General features: G+C 40.6%; 1 protein-coding gene and 1 long non-coding RNA gene across 2 annotated transcripts; one reads left to right on the top strand and one right to left on the bottom strand.

Moving 5' to 3' along the window:
- Positions 1–1236: 1236 nt before the first annotated feature.
- On the top strand, positions 1237–4339 carry LOC140929626 (uncharacterized). Its single transcript, XR_012164756.1, has 3 exons — positions 1237–1313; positions 3589–3672; positions 4135–4339. It is a non-coding gene; the product is annotated as an uncharacterized lncRNA (long non-coding RNA).
- Positions 4340–9935: 5596 nt separating this feature from the next.
- LOC140932158 (integrase/recombinase xerD homolog) lies at positions 9936–10574 on the bottom strand. The gene has a single exon (XM_073381803.1). It carries the CDS (start codon positions 10572–10574, stop codon positions 9936–9938), a length of 639 nt encoding a protein of 212 aa, XP_073237904.1.
- Positions 10575–14277: the final 3703 nt, after the last annotated feature.

Raw genomic sequence — 14277 nt, 5'->3', positions numbered from 1 at the left:
ACTCAGTGTCCTTTCCTTGCAGAAAAACCTAATGGTCGATGAGCTGAAAATAGTCAGTCTTTATTGAAGCAAAACAAAGTCAGGTTTAGAGTTGCAGTCATCCATTACCTTTTCTTCAAGGTCTGCCGACTCTTTCCAGTATGTTCTAAGGACGTGGAATGTGTGTAATATTCTTTCATTTAAAGTTACTACTTCTTGTCCCATGCAGCATTATTGAATTTTGCTATAAAATGAGCCACACAGTGTCCTTTCCTTGCAGAAAAACCTAATGGCCGAATGAGCTGAAAATAGTCATTCTTTATTGAGGCAAAACAAAGCTGATTCAGGTTTAGAGTTGCAGTCATCCATTACCTTTTCTTCAAGGTCTGCCCTTCAGTGCAGAAAAACCTTGGCCGATGAGCTTAAAATAGTCATTCTTTGTTCAGGCAAAACAAAGGTGATTCAGGTTATCAGTCGCAGTCATCAATTTCCTTTTCTCATTTAAAGTCTGCCGTCTCTTTTCAAGTATGTTCTAAGGACGTGAAACGTGTGTAATATTCTTTCATTTTACAAATTAAAGTTACCACTTCTTGTACTATGCAGCATTATTGAATTTTACTATAAAATGAGCCACTCTCCCTTGACTGAATTCTACGCGAAGCTGTTTGCCGCAACTATACACATGTCTTACTACTAAGCACATGATTCTCACTTACTGCTAACTTTTTAGAGATTAATAACATGGTCTGATTTGCAATCATCATTGTCCTTTCCGCGCAGAAAAACCTCGGCCGATGAGCTTAAAATAGTCATTCTTTATTCAGACAAAACAAAGCTGATTCAGGTTTAGAGTTGCAGTCATCCATTACCTTTTCTTTGAAATCTGCCGACTCTTTCTAGTATGTTCTAAGGACGTGAAATATGTTTAACGTACTCAGTTCATTTTACGAAGTTACCACTTTCCCTTGATTGAATTTTACGCGAAGCTACTTGCTGCAAGTACACATGAAAGATTCTCTTACTAACAAAGCACATGATTAAAATAGTCATTATTTGTTCAAGCACGAAAACAAAGCTGGTTTAAGTCGTGTCTGTCGCAGTTATCAATTTCCTGTTATTTGGTCTAACACTCTTTTCAGTTTGTTCGCAGAACGTGAAATTTGTTTAACATAATTTCATTTTACAAACTTTTGAATTATCCATGCCCTGCGGCGAGCATTATTAGGTTGTGCTATAAAATGAGTCACCCTGTTTCTCAGTGACTATAATCTCCGACGCCGCTTGCTGCAACTACACTTGTCAGATTCTCACTTTTGCAACTGAGTGCTGCACGCGTTAGTATTCAGAAAGTAGTCAGACCTTTTCGTTAAAAAGTAGTTTTCGCAGTAAATAGATGTAGACCTTCATCTAACTTTGTAGACAGAAGAATGCACAACAAATGTTTCCTGTATTAGACAAGTATATTATAGTGCGTGAATGATTTTTTGATCAAGTTTCCTCACCGAAATACTGTTCGAATTCATGATCATACAGTCTTGCTTTCCCTTTGAAAACGCTAAAAGAAATTTTCAAATTGCTACATGCATACTTCAGTGCACAACTTAGCGATTACTGAATCTCTTTAATTCAGTGAAACAATATGTTTTGTACTTATACTCTAAATCACGTTCGCATTGTACACCGAGAAATTCAAAGGCCCATTTTGCCATTATAATCTGAGTTGTCAGTTACTGACGCAGAGCTGCGGTCGATAAAGTATTGATCCAACTTTATAACGTTCTTCTGCTTCTTCTGCTTTGTAGACTTCGTAGGTCTTCAATGAGTACTTTTTCATGTTAAAAAAAAAAGAAAAGAAATAGTTTGTGATCAGTTATCACAGATATCGGAAAATTATTTCTCTGTTTTACGTATCACGACTGACAAGTCCATGATCTACAGAGTCATAGCATTTAATTTTTTACAATCAAAAGTCAGGGCAAATAAAAACAGCCCATCAAGTTTCACGGAAAATACAGAAAAGCCTGATACTCAGGCTAGGAAAACCTCTTACAGCTTCTCAGATTTTGACCCTGTAAGAACCTTATTGATTTTTAGACTTAAAAAAAAAAAAAAAAAAAAAAAAAAAGAGAAAGGAGAGTGATTTGACCTTACTGCAAATTTCTTTGGACATTCCGGTTGTCTTGTGTAGCAATATCAATAAAGGAGCCATTAAAAATTCCCGGGAATTTACGAGAATTTTATGATGTCGCAAGCTTTCTCAATTTCTGAGATCTGCGACCAGATCGACATCTTAAAGCCCCAACATCTTACAAAAATATGTCTTCGACCTGGTCTCGGACTATTCGCCGATATTCACGTCGCCTGAGGCCCTTAATTGTTAAATAACATGTATCCTAGTAGTATCTCAACCAATCAGAACGCAGCATTGATAATAGACCACTAGTTGGATTTTACTAAAAGAGTTTATACATGTACAATAAACTGAAAGCTATTCGTTCTTTGTATGTTCGTCAGTTGCACATTATCTGTCAGTATTCATATATCAAGGATTCAAGATTGCTGAATAGCACTCCTGACTGTGGTCTGCAAAAGTGAAAAGGACTTCGCCATGTCTGAACTTTCGAAGAGATATGCAAATCCTTATTTCATGCAACTGGGCCTAACATTTTGTGCTTTTGAAGCTCGCCAAGATGAATCGCTTTAGATTGTCAATGTGCCTAGCACATAAGGTTGTGACTGCTTCCCTCCTTAGTCAGTGGAGACAGGTGTATACCTATAGCTCTAACAGTAAGCTTTCAGCAAGTTAATAACATAAGAAGGAAGACTGGCATCATTTAGGGAGGGTTTCTGAAATGCGGCCAGTGAAGCCACATCCAATACAAACCTCAAGCCATATTGGCGTACCAAAAGTCTCCAGTGGGATTACACTCTCTTTTCGAGTTCAAAAATTTCCTTTGTTCCCAAAAATTTACGAAGCTGATGTCTGAGCAGAGCTGTTTAGCAAATATGTTTCAAACTGATAATGATATATGAAATTTTACATGTTTCAAACTGTTCGTTCTTGACTGATTCACAAGCCGAGGCAGGAAGAATGAAAGCAGATGAGAACATCGTAAACCTTTCACTTTGTTTCAATGTCGCCCTTATGTTTACCATTTTCACAACGCGTGAAGCGTCATCATCCTTTGAAATTTCCGTGATGGGAAGCAGAGACATCAAAAATAGATAGTTATGACAACAACTTCTTGCCTTTTTCTCGTTCTCGTTACGTGTAATGAGCGGAAAAAACATCCTAGAATCAGTAGCCTCCTGCTAGAATACAATACTAATCTAAGAAAATACTTGTCCCTTCATGCCAACCATAAATTATTCACTTCCCGGTTGTCTCAACAACCGCGGGCAGATATGAATTAAAACTAAACCACATGGTTATGGGCATCAAAATATCGTCATTGTATAAGTGTTGTGATAAAACTGGTTACGGTTGTTCACGTCTTTTAGTGAATTATTTCTCTTCAAAAGGCGTTACGGTTTTTTCCTGAAACCCGAAGTTTATCAATCCTTTTACATTAATCTATTAAGTTATTTAATATTTTATTTTCTTAACAGAACATTACCCGGCAAACATGACACTGCGCATTATCCGTTTCATCATCTTGAGTGCTGCGATGTGCCTGATCCAGCCCACAACAGGTTCAGCTTTGACTTTTAACCGTCCATGTCTTAAAGATCTCTTGTTGTAGTCGCTCTGAAGTCCTTTGATCTTCACAATCGATCTCAACAAGATGCATGAGATATATTTTGTGGGCTTATTTTCTCCGCTTTAGCACATCCGCTTAATACGGACACCTCATTATTACGGATAGTTTACTTCGTCCCTTGGGAATTAAAGCCCTCACATGTTCTCTTAATTCAAGCCGCTTAAAACGGACACCCAGTTAATATGGACACTTTCTGTGGCCCCCGCAGAGTCCGTATTAATGTGGTTTAACTGTACTGTCAAATCCCCGCGCCTTACGGACACCTGCTTAATACGTCGGACTGCTCATTATTACGGACAGCTTACTTCATCCCTTGGGAAGGAAAGCCCTTTAATTTTCTCTAAATGTAACCAGCTTAAACCTTCTTTTGATAAACTGATATTTTCTGATGCAGGTAAACATGTTAGAAAGTATGATGATGGTTTTTGTGATGGAAAACTCGATGGCAATTACAAAGATCCTGATACTTGTTATGGCTACATCGCATGCTCCAATGAGATTGCATATAAAATGCCTTGTCCAACAGGCCTGATGTACAATGAGGAAAAAGATCAATGTGACTACCCCGGAAACGTGGATTGTGGTAAAGCACCGTTCAAAAGTAAGTTGACAGTCCGTTACGAGTCTCGATTCTCGACTCGATTGGCTATTCTCGATTCCTGCGCTAATCGAGAATCGAGAATCGAGTCGAGAATCGAGTCTCGCATGACAGAAAACAAACATTCATGTACATAATTATGAAGCATACATTGCATATATATGTATACCTTTTCGAACAGCAATCAACAGACATAGTGAACGGGAAACAGAAACTTACATTGGCTGAATAAGACCCCTAAAATCAATGCTCCTCACTCCCCCTCCCCACCCTCCCTCTCCCCATAGGTTTATAAGAGAAATTTAATATTCATTCTATTTTATTTTACCATTTGATTTTTGATTTCACTCTAGTTTATTGTATTTAATATACAAGAAATAAGGGCCTTGAGATATGATAGTCCGGCGTGTCTTTTTAACCAACAGAGCTCAGTATGTAGACTTTCAAAAAAAACTCATTCGTCTGATTTCCGCCTGAAAAGTTCGCTCCGCTCGCTTAGAAACTCGTAAGGTCGTCTAAGTGGTAGTCGGCTAAGCCGGGGTGAAATATGTCTTACAGATCTCTTGCTGTAGTTGCTTTGAAGTCTCATGAAGGGTTATATCCCGCTAAACTGATAAGTTTTATCCTCGTACGTACACACAAAGTGTTGCAAACACCCCCCCCCCCCCCCCCCGCCCAACCGTAGTACAAGGGAGACGGGCTTTGATAAAGGCCCTCCCTCGAGTTGGTGATATGTTGTTGCAGTATTTCGAAAATACTTTACCTACATTGAAAAGCCTCTGGTCTTCTCAATCGATCTCAACAAGATGCATGCGATATATTTTGTGGGCTTATTTTCTCCGCTTTAGCACACCCGCTTAATACGGACACCTCATTATTATACAGATAGTTTGCTTTGTCCCTGGGGAAAGAAATCCGGTCCTTGCAATTCTATAAATTTGAACTGCTTAATACGGACTCCTCATTATTACGGATAGTTTACTTCGTCCCTTGGGAATTAAAGCCCTCACATGTTCTCTTAATTCAAGCCGCTTAATACGGACACCCAGTTAATATGGACACTTTCTGTGGCCCCCGTAGAGTCCGTATTAATGTGGTTTAACTTTACCGTCAAATCCCCGCGCTTTACGGACACCTGCTTAATACGTCGGACTGCTCATTATTAAGGACAGCTTACTTCGTCCCTTGGGAAGGAAGGTCCTTTAATTTTCTCTTAATCCAACCAGCTTAAAACGGACACCCCGTTAATACTGACACTTTTTTTGGCCCCCTAACTGTCCGCGGTGTTAATGGTGTTTGACTGTTCATTTTCATTCTTTTGATAAACTGATATTTTCTGATGCAGGTAATGTTGAAAATTTTTGTGATGGAAAACTGGATGGCAATTACAGAGATCCTGATACTTGTTATGGCTACATCGCATGCTCCAATGAGATTCCATATAAAATGGCTTGTCAAGAAGGCCTGATGTACAATGAGGAAAAAGATCGATGTGACTACCCCAAAAACGTTGATTGTATCCTGCAGCGTTCATGTAAGTATTAAGCAGTCATGCACATAATTATGAAGCATACATTGCATATCTAGCCGAATTTTTGAAAACGTGCGTCGAAACTGCCCAGAATATTCGCACAGCCAGGTTTCTGGTCACTGCGGTGAGAATAAACATAGGGGGCTTCCTGTCCTGGTTGGTCTCATTGTCAAGCTCAGTCCCTGCGCTAACTCGCCATGGGGTGGGAAGGGGCCTCCATGTCAATCCCTAGGGGTGAGGGTGCTGCCAAAGCGTGGTACTGTCCGTTAATAGTCTGTTAGTCTTGCTCTGGGAGAGTCTGTGCACTCGTCATGTGTTTGCCTTAAGTTTGTCATGTCAAATTCTTTGAATGTTTGAGTCCCAGTGGCCAATGAAAGCATTCCCCTCAAGCACGCGCTAGGCTGGTGGGGGGGGGGGGGGGGGGAGTCAGGGAGGGTGATGTGGCGTTGAATTCTCTGCTTAGAACTTGCTTTAGGGTTGTCTGTGTATAGCGTGAGGGATAATTTATGGGTTTTAAAGTTAGCTTTTTGTTTTTTATGACATGTTTTATTCCTCTTTTTGCAGATGGTGAAGATATGTGAAATCCTGAAAGTACTATTGAGGGAAACATTTTTTGAGTGTCGTGTTGTGGAAAGGGATATATGTTTTCCACTTGTATTTTTTTTATGTTAGGATTTTTAGCTTCTTTTCCTTTATAGAAGTGCGATCTGGATGGCGTTTACTAAGCCGAAGTATTAGAAAAAGAGCGAGTGAGCGTAGCGTGGATATAGTGTTAACGCTTTCTTTTTGCTATTTTCTTTATTTTATGCAGACAAAAAAATGTATGATTGATTTAGTTTTTGTTTTATTTTAAATCTTGTTGTTAAGTCATTGAAATATTTTGTCGCTAACTAGTCATCGCGAAGTGTAAACTGAATTGGCACCCAGCGTAATTTGTTTTGTACCCTGGGTATGGTGGCAAGTTCGGGATCAGGAAGGAGTCATACTATCCAAAAAAACTTAAGGTTGTGTTTTGATTTTTGTAATTTAGGGAAATTTCAGTTTATAATATAATTAATGTAGTATGTTCCTAATAAAATGTGAAAAGCGCAACCTATGATAATCATTTGTTAGTAGAAACACTCTGAATATCTTAGAGGAATGAACGGTGACATTGTGAGCTTTTTTCAGCAGAAATTTGTAGCCAGCATTTATTTATTTGAAAGGTTATTTTACGGAACAAAAATAGTTGGTTTCCCTAATAAAAACGCTAGAAGCTTTGAAAACTAAAAGACTAGTGAAACTCACAATTAGAGTATTACAGCATGTTTGACGAAAGGGTTCCTTTTTTACAAATACAACTTATGTTTTGTTGTATGTTTTCACGGAAGACGGTCTAGATTTTTCATCTTTCACATGCAGCGGACTATACAAAGCTATTTTACTCCAAAATACAAACTGTTATCTTTTTTTCTTCAAGGAAAACCTCCTTTGGTCTAAACAATTTTCTCGTCTACTCCGTGAATCAATCCGCCGTAAATGTTTCGGTGCGGACTACTGGCAACTATAAAAGGCGGGAAACTCGGCGCAAAACTCCGCTCTTGCTTTCGATGTAAATACACGAAACATGTCATCTGTCTGTTTGTCTGCTCTCCTATAGATGAGCGTATATTATCCTACATTACAATTAATAAAACTCTTTTAAACCATGAAAAGAAGGTCAAAATAATCCATACAATGGTTTCAGTGCACAGATTTCAATTTCTACGGACTATAAGAGTATAGACCATAGCAAATTTACATTCTGTTTTTTTTTTTAACTCGAACAATTTTAATGTCCATTTCCGCCACGTTTTGTGAAAAATATCGTACAAGACACAGAAAAAAAATATCGCAATCGCGCCAGTTTTCTTGATTGTTAGTCGTTTCTCTTGTAAGTTTAATCGCTGTGCCGTTTGCTCTCAGTCGTTCAGTGAACATCATCACTTGCAGGGGTACCGCTATGTTGCCCAGTATCCGTACGGTACCAGTATCCGAACACTTAAAACAAAAACTCAATTTTTGAGGCGCCCTTTTCAGTTCTCGGTAAACGAAGTATACTGGGACTGGGAATAAGAATGGGGCCTGGTTGCGGGAAGTAAAGATGGCGATCCACGAGCAAGTGCCACCATAACCTGAGATCAGGCCCTATTTTCGTTTCGCTTTGAAAATTACATTTAGAGAATGTGTGAGAACCGCTAAAGCCGGGGACGAGGTTGAGGTTAGTATCACCACCGACAGGCGACGAATAGGCTCTCCAAGAAGTGAGGAAGTTACTAGAAGCGAGAGCACGGGGCGTACTTGAGCGGATGCAGAAGCCGGTCATCTCAAACACTGCTGAATCTTATTTTGACATGATTCTTTTTTTTGAGAGAGAGAGATGGTTCAATAAAACAAAGGAGTTAAAAAAAAAAAAAAGAAAAAAGAAAAAAATACAAAGATGCGCTACCATTTCAAAAACACAAAAGCGCGTGAAATAGAATCAAATCTCTTTGATCCAGCTTCCTGCTTTAATTTCAGAATTTCATTGCTTAATGAAGGAGTTTTAAATGCTTTTTTCAATAGTTTTGTCATCATCATGGAAGTGAAGTTTTTTTGTTTTCAAATTTTATTTCAGAACTGAAAGAATAATTTCTAATCATCGGAAATATGTCTTTATCCGAGATTTTGTGCAAATACTATTAACCAGGGGCTCCTTGTGGGATTTTTCAAACTCCGGCTCGGAATTTCCTTCGGCTCGTTACGAATTCCTCCTGATCATGAAATGTCATTTTCACGCCGAGGCGTTCTTAACCACAGAAAGCGACCGTCTTGGCTGTTTTAAGACGTTCCGGCCTTAAGTATGAACAGGAGAACATAAAGCAAGGCGGGTTATGGGCTAATGCTATCCCGGGGGATCTTTTGTATTTTTGGCTACTTTCTTCCACCGATCTCTAGATGTCATGAGGTTCCGTATTTCGCTCGTTACAAAGGAGTTCGGGCGCCCAAGAAGTTTGACTGTCGTTTAACTACTACATCATTGAATAATAGATTGAAATTATGCATTCAGTTTGTCTTTGGATTATCGAAAACGTTCAGAACACACTAAGTACTTGCGAAATATCAGCATGGAATTGATCTGGCCGGCGATATTTGAAGCTCCTTGTAGTAATAGAACTTGGTTTCGGGCGAGGCGTTGATGTTTCAACTGAACGGTGAGGCGAATATGGGATCGTGATTACTTATTGAGCACGGACTGTTTCACAAAAGATAACCCGGCGGGGATAGTGTGTGAAATTTGAATTCAGATATGAAGGCTTCAAATGCATATTAACTTTGATTCTGTTTGTCTATATCTTTTTTTAAGATTGGATGCTCTAAAAAGAATAAAGAAAGTTATCCAAGAAAATGCTTTTAAACAAAAGAAAAGAACAGTCGAATAAAACTTAGCCCCAGTCAGCGCTAATCGGCCTTATATTCGAATTCGCTACCCCGCTCAAACGAATATAAAACATTTATCATGTAACAAGCAACCTTAATTGGGGTGTGTCAACACGAGCCGTGTGCGACCCTCTTTATTATGCCTTCATCAACAGAATGGATGGAAATAATACAACAAACAGAATGAAAACTCGGAAATGTAAAAAATTACAGCAAGAAAAACAACCCTACAAAATGATCTAAACTACGCTCGTATAACAATGATTCAGTAAACGTACAAAACGTGCTAAACCTTTCATATAGCAGCATGCAAAAAACTACGTCTAAGAGAAACCCCTGGTCACTGGGTATTTAATTTTGAGGGCGTATAGGGACGGTCGTAAGACGCGAATGAATATAAATGAGAACAACTCGAATATATATAGCCTACCGCTAATGAAGCAATTGTAACAGCATACCATGTAACACCCCAAAGAAAAGGTTACATAACCCATGATAAATACATTTATATTCTAATTCGCTACCCCGCTCAAACGAATATAAAACATTTATCATGTAACAAGCAACCTTAATTGGGGTGTGTCAACACGAGCCGTGTGCGAACTAAAAGAACGGCAAATACGGAAAATTAAATACCCAGTGATAACGAAACCGACAACAATGAATGGACATTATCCTTAATGTAACCGTCTTTTGCCTTATCTGATTTCCAACGGCCGTGTCTTTTAAACAATCTGTCAGGCACTCGGGCATTAGCAGCAGCGGAGGCACCTCCAGCCCTAAGGCTATGGAGACCGTAGTCTTGCTTGGGAAGGCCGATGGAATCGAAAGCGCTAAGCACTATCTCCCGAGCTCTAGTATAAGACAAAGGAACGGACCCGCGCAATTTATAAGCTCCGGTACCGCGAAGGAAAACAAGAGGGCGAAAAATGAATTCTTTGCTGTCAGCTGAAAAAGAAGCGGCCACAAAATATCGTTGAACTAATAAATACGGACATGTATGCTTGAAAGTCTTAGCGATAACAACCCAAGCCCCATCCCTGTAAACGTCAGTCTTACTTCGATGAACAAAGATTCTCATAAAAGAATCCTCAAACTGAAAATCACACCTGCGTAACTGGACCAACTCGTTAAAGCGAAGAAACCCTGCATAACCTAAAACGCAGAAAGTAAGCACTCGTAAATCAGACAAACTAGCTGAAGACGATCCATACTTAGCAAATAAAAGCTGAATAGCCTCGGGGGTCACAGGCTGAAGACGATCCATACTTAGCAAATAAAAGCTGAATAGCCTCGGGGGTCACAGGCTCTTTCTTTTTAACAGGGATACTGAGAAGCCTCTTAGCAGATTCTATTAAAGGTAAAACTAACGAGGAATTACAGGGGTCGGGTAGACCTGCCAACTAGTCATGCACCCACTTGAGCCCAAAATGGACTTCATCAATAGTACTGCAAGAAGCAGATTCTTGAATCAAGCTAAGAAAAAACAATGAAGCGTACACACTAGAAGCGGGAAATATTACAATTTCTTTAAACTGAGAAGCCCATTTTCTCCACGTATTGAAGCCCTTTTCGTACTTCCTCGCGGTACTGTCGGCTTTGGATTTACTAAGAAGAACTGCGGGGAGATCTTGAACCAGTGCCCGGAGTCGCCTGTCTTCAACCTGTTGAAAATTAGGCTGCAAGGCATCTTTGAGAACTTCTACGAGGATAAGAACAAAAATATATGGCAAAATTCTTCAATACACGCACTGGGAGTCAATACAGCAATAAAAAATGGACGCTTGGTAATGCCGCTGACCGGATGCAAAACTATTTAAGGCCATATGGGCCAACTCAAAAACGAAGGTAAACAAGCCACTCGGCGAGCTAGTTTCATGCGAAACGAGAACAAATGAACTAACAAGCGGAATAAAAAACACGTGGGCCAACCTAAAGCCACTCGGCTTGAAAAAACTAAGGCCCCTTAGCGCCAATTCTGACTGCCAGGACCGCGCTGTTAAACCTGTCTGAACCAATGAGTGAATCTTTGTAACACCCGAGGGCAAAAATCTCTGAGGGGTTGGGAAAATGAATGTACTCAAGGACGTACGGTTGGGATTGAGTTGCATTTGCCAACAAGAAAGGCCAAAACACATTAGACGGCCAATAAGGGACGACTAAAGTACCAACCGCACCGCATACAAGGAGATGCTGAACCACCCTAGTAATGCAGTGGACGGGAGGGACTAGCCAATTATTCTCTCCATTCCACGAGATTGAAAATGCGTCAACAGCTTCCGTGCCGGGTACGCGAAACCTGGAATTGAATCTGGGAAGATGGGCGTTGGCAGCATTCGCAAACCTGTCGACTGTATGTGGGCCCCAAAGGCGGTCCAAGTGTGCGAAGAACTCGGGGGTTGTATACCAGTCATCGAAGTCTACAATGTGGCTAATCGCATCAGCACAAGCATTAAGTTCCCTGGGAACCCACTAGGGAATAAGTGTAATACTGTAAGCTCGACAAAAATAGAAAATATCAAGCGCAATAGAATGCAATTCTGCACTAGGACTCCCTATCTCCACAACACGAACGGCCCCTTGGCTGTCAGAATGCCACTTTACACACTTACCCCGAACCGAGGCTTTGAACGCACTTAAGGCAAATTGTATAGCCTTAAGTTCTCTCCAGGTAGAGCTCTTAGCTGCTTCGCAAGCAGTCCACATACGATGGGACACCTCATTAGTGCCCACAACAAAAGCCCCGCAGGCGACGTTGCTAGCGTCCGAATAGCTAAACAAAAGGGGAGCATTATAAGGCAAATAGCTCTCATATTAAGACTAACGATATTGTTTTTCCAGAAAAATATTTCAGAGAGGCAATCATTATGAAGCCCGATATTAAAACGGGAATCCCAACTACGGCAGGATTCTATGACCTTGTAAAGAAAACGGGTTTTGAGACGAGTCAGGTTACCCAAAACTGGCGACATGGACATAATATGACCTGCGATAACGGCACAATCCCGAGCCGTAACATAAGGTGCGGATAGAAGAAATTTGTCAATCAGAGCGATAAATTTGCAAATACGTCTATTGGTAATAGAAATGGTACCGATAACTAAGTCACAGTTTAAACCCAACCAAACAAGCACCTGAGTGGGGTTCCATAGTGATTTGGCGGAGTTCGCAACAAACCCCGCACTGCTTAAGGATGATTGCACAAACAATGAATTTTCCTTGGCCATAGGCAGTGAATCCCCTTTTCCGCACCCAACGTCGAGGAACACAACAATTTTAATCCCGTAAGACCTCCAAAATTAGTGGTCTGAGACACTTGGTGAAGACGTATGGGGCTGAGCTTAGACCGAACGGAAGTGATGCAAAACAAAAATACCGAACGGTACCAGAAAAAACCCAGGAGAAACCCAGAAAAGTTTGGTGATCCGGAAAAATATCGATATGGTGATATCCAGACTTGAGATTGAAACTGAAAAGGTAATCGCCCTTATTAACATGTGATAATAAAACTCTCCAATCTTCACACCTAAACTTCTGTTTCCAAATGAAATGATTGACATGACGTAAGTCCAGAATAAGCCTCTTCTTGCCTGAAGACTGTATCGAGACAGAGAGCGGATTAACTACATGTGGAATAAAGGGCACCTCAACGACGGCATGAGTGTGGACTAATTCAGCGATAGCCGACTCCACGAAAGACGCATTATTAAGAGCTGACTGATTGTTAGAAAAACGCGCCTGACAAGGTGTGCTAATGAATGGGATCCGATAACCGAATTTAATAGTGTCGATAACAAAACTATTGGCACCAATAGCGTGCCAATAACTTAAACAGGACCTAAGTCTACCCTTAAGTACTGGCAATGTAGAATTCTGTTCAAATTCAAATAGATTGCGATCATAATCGAAATCGACTAATGAACTAGAGTCTCTTTCCCTGAAATACTCCAAATAGGAAGGATACATGTCTAATAAATTGAATAAAGCTAATATCTAACCTTGGAAAACAAGTTTTCAATTCTGTGGTCCTATTTACCTCCAGTGCCCGAAAGACCAGAAGAACTAGGAAAGGACGGCCCCGAGCTTGAAGATCTGGCTTGAGGATTAACTTGACACTGAGACCTCCAATGACCTTGCTGGCCGCAGGCGAAACAAATATCACTTGGTCTTGGTTTGCTGAAAGCGCCAAAAGTACGAGGAATAGGTCTGGAGGATGATGAATGTTGGCCAGCAAACGCGGTGGTTGCGGTAGATGATTGGAGTTGTGAATAACCTTGCTTGGATGGCTTCGCTTTCTGTTGGCGTTGGTTGCGTTTACGAAGGGCCCTCTGTTCGGCACGGCGGATACGCTTTTCGTCCTCTGACCCGCTAGCCAGCTCGTCAGATAAATACTCGTTCACCAAATCCCAACCGGCGGCGGACTTGTCTGCCAGTCTGATAAGTTTGTTGCGCTTCTTTATGTCAGAGTCTAGTTCTTCCAGGTGAGTTTTAACAAGGTCTAATTTTCTCTTCCCGAGAGCAACTGACGCTGACTTCACCTTCTCTGCAAGGTCGGAGTTGAATTGAAACTGTTTCTTATTACCTTCGAATCTAAACGTGATCTTGGATTCTTCTTTGAGCTTTTTGGCCACAGAATCGGTATTACTGCACGACTCGTCTTGAATATCGCGCTTCAAGGCGCCCAACTTCTTGTCGAAATAATCCCTAAATAGAGAGAACGCGGACGCTATATCACTGGATTCTGAAGACTGGATTGGTACTGACGCTTCGAGAGATTGAGACAAAGGTTGTTTAGGAAACGAAGGCAGCAAAACGTCGCTGCTAGGAAAATCTGTGTTTGCTGGAGTAACGTCTTCGACATCAGACATAATTTTGAGGGCGTAGGGACGGTCGTAAGACGCGAATGAATATAAATGAGAACAACTCGAATATATATAGCCTACCGCTAATGAAGCAATTGTAACAGCATA

Source organism: Porites lutea, chromosome 3 (genome assembly GCF_958299795.1).
Source record: "Porites lutea chromosome 3, jaPorLute2.1, whole genome shotgun sequence".
Taxonomy (NCBI): Eukaryota; Metazoa; Cnidaria; class Anthozoa; order Scleractinia; family Poritidae; genus Porites; species Porites lutea.
The sequence above is the reverse complement of the archived record's forward strand: the minus strand, read 5'-3'. Positions and strand labels throughout refer to the sequence as shown.

What these genes read in the sequence shown, in the direction of transcription:
- LOC140932158 (XM_073381803.1), bottom strand. Translation starts at nt 10,574, where the DNA reads ATGGATCGTCTTCAGCCTGTGACCCCCGAGGCTATTCAGCTTTTATTT.